Here is a 14,183-nt window from a genome sequence, read left to right on the forward strand (position 1 = left end):
ACTCAGAGTGGACCCACTGAAATGGATGGGCACAATGAACTTAGGAACATCGATTTCAAGGGAGTTCCTCTGAGTAAAACGTCATTGGATACAGTCCTATGTATGTCATCCACAATTTGTATTTTGAATCATTTTTATATCGTTGCTTGAATTATGGCCTGTCATTCTTTCCCTGCTGGGCAATTTACTATTTTATTAGAGTCCCTTTTTTCCAGTGCCATTTTGAGACTTGCCTCTCTCTCTCTTGACCCTGTTGGGGCAACGGCAGATGTAAAAAGCAGAGCGCACCTGCTTTTTTCTCAAGCAAAACAAAAAAAGAGCCTTGCAAGTAAGCCTTGCAGGCCGCCGTAGGAACAGCTGCCGCAATGTCCACTGAGCAATCCTAAACTCTTGGGATACTTGCAAAAGAGGTCACACAAGATCTCTTGCATGGGGGGGGGGGGCTCAATTCTCGTCCAAGAATTCTTGCACTCCAGGTGTAGAGGTTGCAGAGAAATCCCAGAGTTGTGGCTCAGGAATCGTTTTGTATCTCTCTCCACCCGTATCTTAGACTCCTGCCTCCCCGCTTCAGATCACCCCAGTCCCTTGATTGCATCAAAATCTAACACCGTGTCCCGCTCCAGGCCACAACTCGCAGGCCTCTTTTGCCCTTCCTGACTGAGTCACTAGACCAGCACGTTTGCCCACAGCTTAAGCCTAATCTCTCAGCGGTGGCAGGAGATTGGGGTTTACGAACAGTAATAAAAATGTCATTTTAGTGAGATCAGCTCCTGGAAGGACCCTGGGAATCTATCAAAGCTCTGTTTGCCGAGCAAAGCGAACGCCGTTTCTCAATCAATGAGGGAGTAACGAAGGAGAGCGCTTTTGCGGCCCCTTCTTCTCATTTCACATCATCAATTTTTTAGAGATCCGTGTCTGGAGGGGGTGGGGGAAGGGACAAAATATTACAAGGAGGCCAAACCTTTCTAAAGGCAATGTTTGAGATTTTAAGATGCTCAGTCACGTCTTCAGGCCTTCAGCCTCATCATACAGGTGGTTAGAAAGCCATGCATGCAAGTGTTGCTCGGTTTAACGCACAGGAATGCTCCAGGCTGGCCCACGGGTGTCTGTTTCCTTCCTCACCACCACCACCATCGCAAAAAAAAAGTTCCTAGTCCATATTGACCATGAAGGGGGAAAAAACGGAAAACACAGATTCTAAGGAGCTGTTCACATGGTATGCATGTGCTATGTGCATATACACACATACATGCATATGTGTGTGTGTGTACACCCATCTATATCCTTCCCCCTCCCCAAGCTTGGCAACTGACAACAAAACTATAAAAAATAGCCGTAAGCAGATTCAAGAATACAGTGTTCCCCGAACATCAACCTGCAAAGGCATTCCTGAAGACAGCCAGTGCAGTGTAGTGGTTAGAATATCGGACTGGGACTTGGGCGACCAGGATTCAAATCCCCGCTCAGCCATGAGGCCCACTGGGTGCCCTTGGGCCAGTCACTGTCTCTCCACCTAGCCTACCTCATAGGGTTGTTATGAGGACAAAATGGGGAGTGGGAGAACTATGTTTGTTTGCCACCTTGAGTTCATTGGAGGAAAGGTGGGACATAAACGCAATAAATAAATACATTTTATTTTTATTTTGTATTTCCAATATTAATAGACCGCTCCTCACCACAGACAGTCACAATATGGTTTACAGAACAATCAATAAAACAATTCCTCTATCAAGTTAACAGGGTGTTTAAAAACCAACAAAAACCATGGCTAAAAATTGTAAAAATCGACTACAGATCGCATCGTCCCTGGTGACTGGCTGTGCTGGCTGAAGGGGCTGATGGGAGTTGGAGTCCAACAACATCTGGAGGGCTGCAGGTTCCCCAACCCTGGGCTGAGTTTGACAGGGCCTTCAGTGCACCCCCATGGATGGGCTCCCTCTCTCTCCTTATCTTGACAACAGCCGGGGAGGGGGGGTTCAGCACAGCAGGATTTGGGGAGGGTTTGTTTTTCCTGATTCCGTGACTGCAGGAATTACAGAGGCAGCCAGGGTAGGAATGTAAGAAGCTGCCTTATACTGAGTCAGACCAGTGGTTCCAACTAGGCCAGTACTGTCTACATTGACTGGAAGCGGCTCTTCAGGATTTCAGACGGAAGTCTCTCTCAGCCCTGTTTGGAGATGCCAGGGGTTGAACCTGGGACTTTCTGCATGCAAAGCTGCAGCGCTCACAACAAGGTGGAAAGGAGAAAGTCAGAAAAGTAGAGGGGTGTTATGTTTGAAAAAGTTAATAAAAAGTACTTAAAAAAAAAAGAAAGAGAGGGATGGTTCATTTCCCATACTGGCTGATTAGACCACATAGCACACGGCCCTCAGAAGGTTGCATAGAAGGGAATGCGGCCCTCAGGGTGCAAAAAGGTTCCCCCGTCCCTGCCCTAAAGCACGAGAACAAGGGATGGCTGCTAGTTCTCAGTGCTGAGTAGGTCAAAAAAATTAAAAATGGAGGCAGAAAGGGGGAGAGGGGGGTTAGGGAAGAGGGAACGAACTGTGCGTTTGGCGCAGTTTCCGTTTGATTTCCTGCCATCAACACAAGAGCCAGCTGCCACGTTAATTATTCACCGTTCTTGGCTTTGGCCGAAGAGGAAAAACACAGGGAGGTTTATGGAAGCCAGCCGGCGCTGGAAATTCTGCATATGCAGAGAGCAAAAAACACACACACGCACAAAGCAACTCAGGAGGGATGATGAGGATGGAAAACAGAGGGGGGGGGAACCAGGAAAAGGCAAGAGGGAGCGAGAAAAGGCAGTGTTTAGATATTCACAGGGAATGCGGGCTGTTATTTCCCCTCTGCACCCATCTGATGTTGCAGAAACATTGAAACTCTGGCACAGGAGAAGGACATTCACGTCTGCCTTTATGGACGCCTCCACTCCATAAACTGTGGGCAGCAATATGGGTTTGGTAATGGAAGAGCTTTTTGCCCTCCCCACCGCCTCGATCTCTAGTGCTGCCGTCTATGGCAGGAATATAGCTGAGAAGACCCTACCAGTGGATTATTCCCAGCTCTGCCCCCTTGTCAAATCCTGCAGATCGTAGAATTGGGAAGGCCTCTGTTTCCTGTTGTAAAACGCGGCATGTGTGTGAAGAAGAATCGTATTCCAGAGCAGTTATGGGCCACAGCTCCACAGGAGGATAGAAAAAGCAAAAAAAAAAAATGTGGCCCTGGGTCCAACATTTAGTAGCTTTGAACAACAAAAAAGCCCACCAAGTTTCAAGATCTCGTGACTGCAAAAATCTATCCTTGGAAGCACGCGGGCAATGACTGCCGGCATCTCAGAAGCCAGAGGGTGGCTGAATAACAATTTGGGAGGGGCAGGTTGTGGGGGCAGGGTTTCTGAGCCTGCCCTCCTCCCCACTCCCCAAATTACAGGATTTTATATAGTATAGTAGGATTATATAATTCTGCAATTTATACTAAATGGCCGCATCCAAACTTTATGCTAAAGCCAAGGTTGCCAAAATGGTGCCCATGGGAGCACATGCACTCGCAGATACTTTCCTTGGTGCCCGCAGAGTGCCCTTCTCTGTCCCTTACCCTGAGATTAGGCTTGAAGGAAGCCTTCTAATGCAGCCCATGGAATACGCTGTGGTGTATGCTTGGGCTGCGGTGCTCATGATAGTTGCTCTGGTTTCTAAGTGTGCTATGGGCCCAAAACGGTTAGCAATCCCTGCGCTAACCCATAGCTAGCACTTTTTTGGGAGGAAATGTGGGATATCAATGTAACAAACCACAGCTAAGCACAATGGAAAAAAGCCTCACATGGTCAGGAAAAGAGGCTTCCGATTTCGACTAACCACGGTTTAGCATGTTGTCCGATACCCACAAATACACCCACTCACCCAACTGTTGCTAAACGTTAACTAGTTTGTTTGAACAAGCCGGATTTAAAAAGAAGGTGGGCTTAAAAGGGTCTGGATGACAGACAATGAGGAAAAGGCAACTTAACTGCAACACAATAAACTATGAGAGAATATTGGAATATCCCGCAGTGTACTGTTAGGTTAGTAAATTTGTACATTTGTCAGAAGATGTAAAAACCTGTGGTTAACCAAAACTGAAACAAATGCTCCTGAACTATTCCACAGGAGAGGAGGCATCCAATAAGTAATTTGCAAAAATTCTCAGTTTGCGTAATTCATACTGGCTGCAGTGTTTTGGAGACACTTCATTGGGATTAAAGCCAGAGAGTGGAATTCATTCCCATGCACGGAAGGGTGGCGAGGGTAGCGTTTTCAGATAGGAACATAGAAAGCTGTCTTATACCGAGTCGACCATTGGTCCATCTAACTCAATATCGTCTTCACTGACAGGCAGCAGCTCTCCAGGTTTTCAAGAAGGGAATGTCTCCCTGCCCTACCTGGAGATGCCGGGGATTGAACCTGGGACCTTCTGCATGCAAGGCAGATGTACTGCCACTGAGCTATGGCCCTTGCCTCACATTACTGAGGCTAGCTGCCGAGAGCTTAACCCTGGGCATGATAGAGCCAGTCCTACAGCTTTGAACCATGTGAGATTGTTGCCAGATGTTTTCTATATATATATATATAAGAAGGTTTAAACTGTTTTTAAAGACGTTTGGAACATTTTCTTAGAAGGTTACTTTCAAACTGGCCTTAGACGTTTCAGTTGTGTTCTATTATTGACGTGTTTGCCACCTTGGACTCCAATGGGAGGAAGGGTGAGATATAAATTTAACAAATAAATAAAAACATTGACCGCTGCAAAGTTATTAAAAGATTTTTCCTCCCCCCCGGTAAAATTTAGAAAGGATTGTGTTCTAAAACCACAGAAAACAAAAAGTTCCCAACCTCTTTTGGCCCACTGGACAGTCTCCACGCCAGAGTGGACGTAATTCTCAAAATCAGTCTGCAAGACGGTGGCTCTGCGCCGCACTTCCTGGGGGTCTGCACCGTGGAACTTCTAGAGGAGGGAGGAGGAGGAAGGTAAGGGGGAGGAAGACTGAAGCTGTTTCAGAAAAGATTTTCTACACAGCTTCTTAATTCTTGACTTGGCCATGGTACCCCATGTTCTAGTAACTTCTGGACTGGAATACCGCAGTGCGCTCTAGGTGGGGCTGTCCTTGAAGACAATTTGGAAACTTCACCTGGCCCAAGTGCAGTGGCCAGATTACTGGATGGGGTTCCATTTTGAACTCGTATAACCCCTGCACTTAAACAGGTCCAAAAAGAAACTTAACAAGATAAAAAACACCGTAAGCAAAATTAATTTAAAACAGGAAAAAAATAAAACAACGAACGAAACAAAAGACATAAAATGCTCACTCTATAAGATTAATAAAGGGCAAGTACTACCCATCCCATGAAAGGAGAGCACCATCGTAAGATAAATAAATAATAAACATCCACATTCTTATTGCTGCCCTGGGCTCCTACTTGGAGGACAGGCAGGATAGAAATCTAATAACTAAATAAATTCTTTTCTGAGTTCATCTTAAGTTGCCACATTGACAGTACTTGAGACTCATTCCATCTAAAGTATTTCTGCTCTTATGGGGGGCGGGGGGGGGAGAGAAAGAAGCCTCAGAAATGGCCTGCCACCTTCCAAAATAACATGGCCTTCAGGGTCCCCAACCGCACATGTGATGGTGGTGTAAGTTTGCATACACATCAACTTGCCAGCCCCATTTGAAGCCGTTCTACCAAAGATTTTTATCCTTCCAGTCTTTTGCCGTGTAAGCACTGGTGCTGCTTACTCCTGATTAACTCCCTGTCTCTACCCTCACACTTTTTTTTTTTGCATGCAACTACTAGTATCATTAATGAGAGAGAAGGGAAGATAAAAAGCTGAGGGGGCAGAAAGAGGGAAAGGAAATGATGGGCTATCAGTATATCTCAGGGTAGGCCCATTGAAAAAATAACAACAACAAATTTATTGTAGTTGTTATTATTTTTGTATCCTGCTCTTCCTCCCAGAAGGAGCTCGGAGGGCAAACAGGTGATAGAACGCTAAAAAAATCTAAACAGTCTTATAAACAAGACATCTTAAAAACACCTTTAAAAGACTTTAAAAAAATCTTTACAAACATCTTGAAAAAGGTTTCCAGCAGAGATGCAGACTAGCACTAGGTCTCTACTTAAAAGGCTTATGGAAAGAAGAACGTTCTTCAGCAGGCGCTGAAAAGACATCAGAGAGCGGAGGGAATTCCAAAGGGTCAGTGCCACCACACTAATTAGTCATGTTTGTTGATTTCTATGGGTTACACTCCAACTAAATTTTACTCAGAACTTACTGAAATGAAGGGGTGGTATTCAATACCAGTCTAATTTAGAGTAGTGCTATTGAAGTTAACAGACATGACTAACTTAGGTTCATTCATTTCAGTGAGTCTACTTGAAGTAGGACTTGGTTGACTACAACCCTTAGTGTCTCCTAACACCTCTCAGAACCCTTCACAAACTACAATTCCCAGGATCCTTTGTGGGAAGCCATGACCGTTTAAAGTGGCATAATACAGCTTTCTATGTACAATGCAGACAGCCAGCGTGGCCTAGTGGTTAGAGTGTTGGACTACAATCTGGGAGACCAGAGTTCAAATCCCCACACAGCCATAAAGCTCGCTGGGTGACCTTGGGCCAGTCACTGCCTCTCAGCCTCAGAGGAAGGCAATAGTAAACCCCCTCTGAATACCGCTTACCATGAAAACCCTATTCATAGGGTTGCCATAAATCGGGATCAACTTGAAGGCCGTCCATTTCCATGTATAATGCAAATGGGGCCCAACTCAGGTGCACTGATTTCGATGGGTCTACTCTGAGTGTAACTTTATTGGATGCAACCCATAGATACTAACTTACATGGCTTTTTAAAGAGGGATAAAGCATAAATATGGTTTTGGAAGCCTCTTTGAGGATTACAGATGTTAACTGTTCTATTGAATTATGTACCAGTCCTTTGGAACCTGACAGAAGGAAAATGGTATTGGATTCTAAGGCCGCTCATGGGGGCTAAACGTCTAAAACCTCTGTACTGGCAGGGGAATGAGAGCCACATTAGTGGGTTGGACTGAGACCCAGGTTCGAATCCCCATTCAGCCAGGAAGGTCACTGGATGACCTTGGCAGCCAGGCACTGACTCTCAGCCTAACCTACCTCACAGGGTTGTTGTGAGGATTAAATGGGGGGAACCATGTATCACCACCTCGAGCTCCTTGGAGGAAAGGCGGGATATAAATGAAGTAAATAAATAATAAAAAGTATTGGAAGGAGAAGCTGACACGAACCCCCCGCAATACAGTGGACACGAATCAATTGGCAGCACAGGAGAAGGCGATCTTCTGTAAAGACAAGAAATGTGGGAAGTTCTCCGACTCCTTTGCTTGAATGTCTTGAGCACTAGGTTGGTCTGGAGGACCAGCTGTCTCTCTCGCCCCTGCCAGTCTGTTACACGTCTTATTAGATACTGTTTGGTTGTATTTGTGGGTTTTTCGGTTGCTTCTTTTTGGAAAATTCAATAAAAGAAAGGGGTTCAGCAAATTCATTGCTGCAGGGGTGAGGGAGTGTGCCGGGAGCGTTAAGGGGCAAGCTTTTCCACCTGCCTTGCCCCCTCACCCCCTGCTATTTCTGGGGGCTATCCGGAAGATGAATGCGTTTGGCTTTTTATTTGTTTGTGGTTTTTTCAAAATGTGACATTTTTGTTGTCTTAATTTTCTGTAATTTGTATTCCCCCCCCCTTCCTCACACCTCTATTTTACGTCTACGTGCGTTCTTTGTGAGCCAACCTTTGGCCAAAAGGTAGCATGGAAATAAACTGTAGCCTAACAAATTCCTGGAAGAGGCGCCTATCAACACCCATTAATCACAACAGTGGCATGAAACATCCGCAGTCAGAGCCAATAGACCACTAAATGCCATCACACAAAAGGGAAAGCCTCCCCCCCTTGCAATTCTCTGCTTGGATGCTTCCTAGAGTCACCAGGTTGGCCCTCACTGCCCAGCAGAGGATGCGGGATGCGGAAGTTTTGATCTTGGACAGTTGAGTTCTTCTTATGTTAAGAGTGTCAGATTAGGAGGTGGGGAGACCCAGCTTCCAACTCCCACTCAGCTGTGAAGCTCGCTGGATGCCCTTGGGCCAGTTGCCAACTCTCAGCCTAACCTACCTCACAGGGTTGTTGTGAGAGGTGACATGAAGAAGGGGAGAGCCACGCACATCACACCTAGAGTGTCTCGGAGGATAAGATGGAAGAAAAATGCAACAAATGTATTCACACGCACATACATTGACCCACCTCAGAGGGTGGCTGGGAAAATAAAATGGGCCACCTCTCAAACTCCTTGGGAGAAAAGGTGGGTTATAAAATGTAAAAAACAACAACCCCAAAACACAGAATGGGTTAAGTTCTGCTCAGAGCAGACCCACTGAAATGAATGGACCTGAGTTAGTCAGGCTCATTATATCAATAAGTCTACTGTGAGTAGAACTTACACTGAATGTTCTTAAATACACACACTTGTAGACCTCCTTGTGAATTTTGGTAGACAGGAGGTATACAAGTCAAAAGAAAAAAAAATCAAGCCAAGTTTCTGTCATCGTGAAATGCTAAAAACTTCCTTCCCGTCGCCCCCCTGCACACGCGCACACGCCTCTTCTTCCCCCACACCACGCCAATCCACCTTTTTCTTCCGTTAAGCCTCTTGGGTTGCAAGAGAGTGTCACCTTCCTGCCAGTTTTTTAATATGAATGTGAAATTAAGCGAAGTTGCCCTTTCCCCCCGGCGGACAGAATCCTCTGTTATTAAAAAGTAAAGCACTTTAATAATGAAAAACTTTTCTTTCCCTCCCCCTCGTCCCCCCTCCCCCCTCCCTGTGTTTTAACTGTTTAAAATTAATGAGAAGGGCAGAACGGTTGTCAAAAGCGTTATTGAAAGCGGGCAGCGAGGACCATATAAACCTGAAAATCCCTCCAGAGTGTTAAATAAACAGAGCTTCAGCCTTCTTCAAATCCCTCTGTTGGTTATTGTATACATTCTGTAGCGGAGCTCAGAATAGATCTGAGCACCAGGGAAAGGCAGGAAAGGTTTCAGAATTCCAATAAAGGCCTCAAATTAAAGACAGACCGGCGCGAATTCCAGAAGAAAATTAAAGAGACCTCAAACTTAAGTGACAGGTGACTCGCTTCTGTGCCACAACTGTCTGGGGATTTAGTGATAATATGGCAATATATTACAAAGGACTCCTCATTCTCTCCTTCTTAGCCAACACCCCCCCACCCCCTCCCTCCAAGTGCTACCTACCTCTTAGGTTTCAAAATGAGATGGAAAGAAGAGGGGAAGGTTCTTTTTTTTAAAAAAAGATTAAACTAAGGGAGTTTTTTTTTTTTTTTTTAAAGCAAAAGTCTGTATACAAGGAGGCAGAAAATCAAGATTGCAGGTCAGAGAGAGAGAGAGAGAGAAACAAACAAACAAAGAAATTAAAAGAACAGTAGGGGAAAAGTACATTAAAAAACCAACTACTGTTATGTCCCTCTTCCCAAAACATACACACGCAGTTCCAGCATTCTCTTTATACATCTTCTCAACCCCCCGGGAGAGCGATTTTATTTTTAAAACTGCACCCTAATGGGCATGTTTTGATTCCTGCCTTCCAGGGTGGCTGGTTTGGAAATATATACTGGATCTATATAAATTTAAACACTGAGTCAGAGCAGGAAAGGGAAAAGCACAAGAGCACACATGCTAACTGGGACTCTGGACGTAGTGCAGAATTGCAGCCATGGAGCACACCTGTACCCCCACCCCCACCCCCACATTTGCTGCATTGACATTTTCAGATGTACAGTTGACACATCAGAGGTACACGCGTGAAGATATACTGGGTGCATTCACACTTAAACAAACAAACAAAAAATAACCAAAATGTGCACCAAGCATTCACATGAATGTTTGAACCTCTACTGCAAGGACCAGGAGCCTGTGACCCTCTCGGTTAGGGGAAGGGCCATAACAGTGATAGAACAACTGCTTTGCATGTAGAAGGTCCCGGGTTCATCCCCGGCATCCCTGAGTAGAGCTGGGAGGGATCTCACTTTGAAACCTTGGAGAGCTGCTGCCACTCAGTGTGGACAATACCGCGCTAAATGGCCTGAGCCGGCATAAGGCAGCTTTCCTCTCTTATCATTTGGGAAGGGGCCACAGCTCAGTAGTAGAGCATCTGCTTGGAATGCAGGAGGTCCAAGGTCCAACCCGCAGCATCTCCAGGCAGATCCCTGCCTAAGATCCTGGAAAGCTACTGCACCAGTTAACGCGGACAACACTGAATGAGATGGAACAATAATCTGACTCAGTAGAAGGCAGCTTCCTACGTCCCTATCCAAATCATGCCTGATGTTGTCATAGAATAGTAAGAGTTGGAAGGGGCCTAATAAGGCCATCCAGTCCAACCCCCTGCTCAATGCAGGAATCCAAATTAAAGTATCCCCAACAGGTGCCTGTCCAGCTGCCTCTTGAAGGCCTCCAGTGCTGGAGAGCCCACCACCTCCCTAGATAGTTGGGTCCATCGCCGTACCACTCTAACAGTTTTTTCCTGATGTCCAGTTGTAATCTGGCTGCCTGTAACTTGAGTCCATTATTCCGTATCCTGCACTCTGGGACGATCAAGAAGAGATCCTGGCCCTCCTCTGTGTGGCAGCCTTGAAAAGGGCTATGGTATCTCCCCTCAAGTCTTCTCTTCTCAAGGTTACATGTGCCCAGTTCTTTCAGTCTCTCCTCATAGGGCTTTGTTTCCTGATCAGCCTTGTTGCCCTCTTCTGAACCCGTTCCAGTTTGTCTGCATCCTTCACTTCCACCTATTCACCTGAAGGTCTGACCTTTTGGTGGAGCAAACTTGGCCTCCATTGCAGGCAGGACTAAAACCAATCAGCGGAAATGGTAGGGAAGCAGATTTCGGCTAAACGTCAAGAGAAACTTCTCCAGGGTAGGCTCCCCTTCCTAAGGGCTGTTCATCAGAGCGGGTCTTCTTCCCTGGCAGTTATTTAAGCCCAGGGATGGGAAACCTGTGGCCTTCCAACTGCTGTTGGACTTGGACTCCTGGCTCTCATCAGTCCAAGCCAGTGTGACCAACGGTCAGGCATGATGGGAGTTGGAGCCCAATAGCTATCTGGGAGTGCTGCCTGTTCCCCAACCTTGACTGAAATCAGAGCTGGAGGACCATCTCCAAGGAACGGAGAAGCCTTTTGCAGCCGAAGGCCCACACTGCCTCCTGGGCAACCCTCCAAGGGCCATGTGCTAGTGGTGGGTGGGGCCAGAGGGAAAAGTGGGTGGAGCAACAAATGTAAATTTTACCTTTTATAGAATAGGCTCGTTTCCTCACACACTCCCCTCTATCGTCCATCCAGGCAAGCCACAGGCATTAGCAGAGTTCAAGGACAGTGCAGTCAGGCAGAACTACTCAAGGATGCAAAGCAGGGCTGGTGAGGAGAGCTCTGAGGACCAGACAGAGAGGCCTGGATGGCCATATTTGGCCCACAGGTCTGAGGCTCCCCCCTCCCCTGCCGTAGCTGCATCCTGCACTACACATCCTGCTGGATTCAGAGGGTTGGACTGGATGATCTCCAAGGTCACCCCTTCCAGCTCTACAATTCTAAGATACTGTGTTTGCACCATGCACACTGCACATATGCAAGCATGGGGGGAAGATATAGCGAGAATATTATAGCACCGGACAGAAAGCTAGAAACAAAGAGCTGGGTGTTCTTCCATTTGGGGTGGCCAGAAGAAAGGCAACAGGGGTGGCTGGGACTGCAATGCCTTCTCTTGTTTCCAAAAAAGACACTCAAATACAAAACGAAGGTTTTTGTTTTTAGTAACTTTTTGCCTGGTGCATTCCAAGCCTCACACACAGAGAGCGCCCCCCCCCCGGAGCCGCCCTCCCTCCCGGCAGAAAAAGTGCACGCGGATCAAATGTATTCTCTTTGTAGGCCAGTGAACATCCACACACCCAGACGCGGCCACATCTATATTTCATGCGTCTAAAGATAAAAAATACATTTTATAGGTGCTTTCGGCATCTTCCTCCTGACAGCTTCTCAGAAAAGCCCAAACACACACACACACGCTCCAAAGGGGTATTTATGATAGACAGTGGAGTCTACGGCAAGAAAACAACACTATGAAGAGGTTCCCCCCCAAAAAAGCTCCATGGTGTGCCTTCAAAGCTTTGAAAAAACTGGAAACATGTAAAAGGGGTGGCAGAAATAGGAAGCCTCAATTTCCACGCGGACATCTCATGATCTCAGAGTTGGGGAACCTGCAGCTCTTCAGATGTTGCTAGCCTACAACTCCCATCATCCCTGACCACTGGGCCATGCTAGCTAGGGCTGATTGGAACTGGTAACCCTACAGTATATAGATTCCCCATCTCTGATCTAGCATGCAGTGGGGAAGGGTGACAGTGCTTGCCTTACACTAGGGTTCACCCCCAGAACCTGCTTTTCAAAAGGGTTCCGCTCAATTCTGTAACACAGCTGTGCAAGGAAACCCCTAGTAGACCCACCAGCCTAATGGCCAACGCGTATCGATGCTAGTCATTGGGCAGGGGGGAAGCAGCCGACTTTTGCAGTGCTTTCCAAGCCTAGTCGCTTAGATGGCAACTCATACTCGCCCATAGGTGACCAGACAAATGGATACTTTGTTTTACACCAGGAGTGGGGAACTTTTTTTCCTCCAACCCAAGGGACACATTCCATTCTAGGCAACCTTCTGGAAGGCACATGCCAGTTGTGGGCGGGGCCAGAACCAAAAACGGTTGGAGCGACAAATTTTTTTTACTGACACACCTCTTGTCTATTCTCCATTCAGGCAAGCAAGAAATGTTATCAGAGTTCGAGGACATGTCCCAACCAGGCAAAAAAGAAGGGTGAAAACAGGGTGGTGAGGGGTGCGGCTCATGAGGACGTATGAGCCTGGGAAGAGTCCCGAGGGCCAGACAGAGAGGCCTGAAGGGCCGCATAGGGTCTCCAGGCTTGAGGCTTTCCCATTCCCTTTTTACAGACAAAGCTGGTGATGGAGGAAGGGTATGTAGACAATTACAGATCTTCCTCTCCATCCCCGGCAGCTTCCTCCAACTCTGCCACCCTCATGTGACCAAATTTAAAAATGACATTCCACTCTTTAACATAAAATGATTGCAGGGCAGTCACAAGCACACAAAAATGTACATAAAAACAGCAATTAAAAATCTTTAAAAATTCAGAATCCGTTTTTATACGTTGTTTTGTACATAACATCCCTGCACCCACTTGTCCCTCTCAATACAAAGCTACTATTCAACGTTCAAAAGGTCTGACGGGAGAGGAATGTTCATACCTGACACCAAAAACTAACCATTGTTGGTGCCTGCCCAACATCAAGAGAAAAAAAAAGTGTAGCACAACTGGGGTCCCACCACTGAGAAGGCCCTATCGAGAGTCCAGTTGCCCAAGTTTCGTTTGGAGATGATACCACCAAAAGGACCTCCCCAGTAGATCTCAAATCATGGGCAGGATAGTACAGGGAGAGGCGGTCCATTAGTTAAGCTTGCGCCCTAAACCTCTGGAATTGGGCCTTGGCAACAAATAGGCAGGAAGTGCAAAGCTTTACGAACCAGTACCATATGTTCTCGTGCAGCCATGTCATGTTAACACTCTTGCGGATGCATTCTTCACTAGTGGATATCCCCAAACTGTCTTCAAGGGCAGACCCAGCTAGAGAGTGTTGTAGCAGTCTAACCAGGAGGTTTCTAGGGTATGGATCCCTGTGGCCAGGCTATCTCTGTACAGAAATGGCTGTAGCTGGAAATAAATGTTCTGTTCGATGCGCCCGCCTGTGCCTGCAGTGACAAGGCAGAGTCAATAGGTACCCCCAGACTATGCACCTGGTCATTCAGGGGAGGGCAACCCACTCCAGAACAAGCCATTCACCTAATTCCTGGACCCAGGTTCAAATAAAGAGCAGAGCTGGTGGATCAGATGAAGACTATTCTCATTTAGCACCCTGTTTCCCCAACCAGGTATCTTTAGGCAATGTCCCTTCTTGAGAATGTGAGAAAGAGCTGCAGATCTATTCACTTTTGTGCCTAGATCAGAAAGCAATAATGGGGGCTAGAAAAGCAGAGAGAGAGAATAGGGTTACCTCT

At 46.6% G+C, this 14,183-nt stretch overlaps 1 protein-coding gene across 3 annotated transcripts in view; it reads right to left on the reverse strand.

Annotated features, from left to right (window-relative positions):
• Nucleotides 1–14,183, reverse strand: part of DDX31 (DEAD-box helicase 31) — a 61,467-nt gene that overhangs the window by 9,448 nt on the left and 37,836 nt on the right. For 2 of the 3 annotated variants that reach the window (XM_061604458.1, XM_061604459.1), the window contains exon 19: nucleotides 4,866–4,977. The exons of the other annotated variant lie outside the window; for it this stretch is intronic. In XM_061604458.1, the coding sequence (XP_061460442.1) occupies nucleotides 4,866–4,977 (112 nt within the window). The remainder of the gene's footprint in view (nucleotides 1–4,865; nucleotides 4,978–14,183) is intronic. 3 annotated transcript variants of the gene reach the window in all.

This window comes from Rhineura floridana, chromosome 20 (genome assembly GCF_030035675.1).
Source record: "Rhineura floridana isolate rRhiFlo1 chromosome 20, rRhiFlo1.hap2, whole genome shotgun sequence".
In the NCBI taxonomy this organism is placed as follows: Eukaryota; Metazoa; Chordata; class Lepidosauria; order Squamata; family Rhineuridae; genus Rhineura; species Rhineura floridana.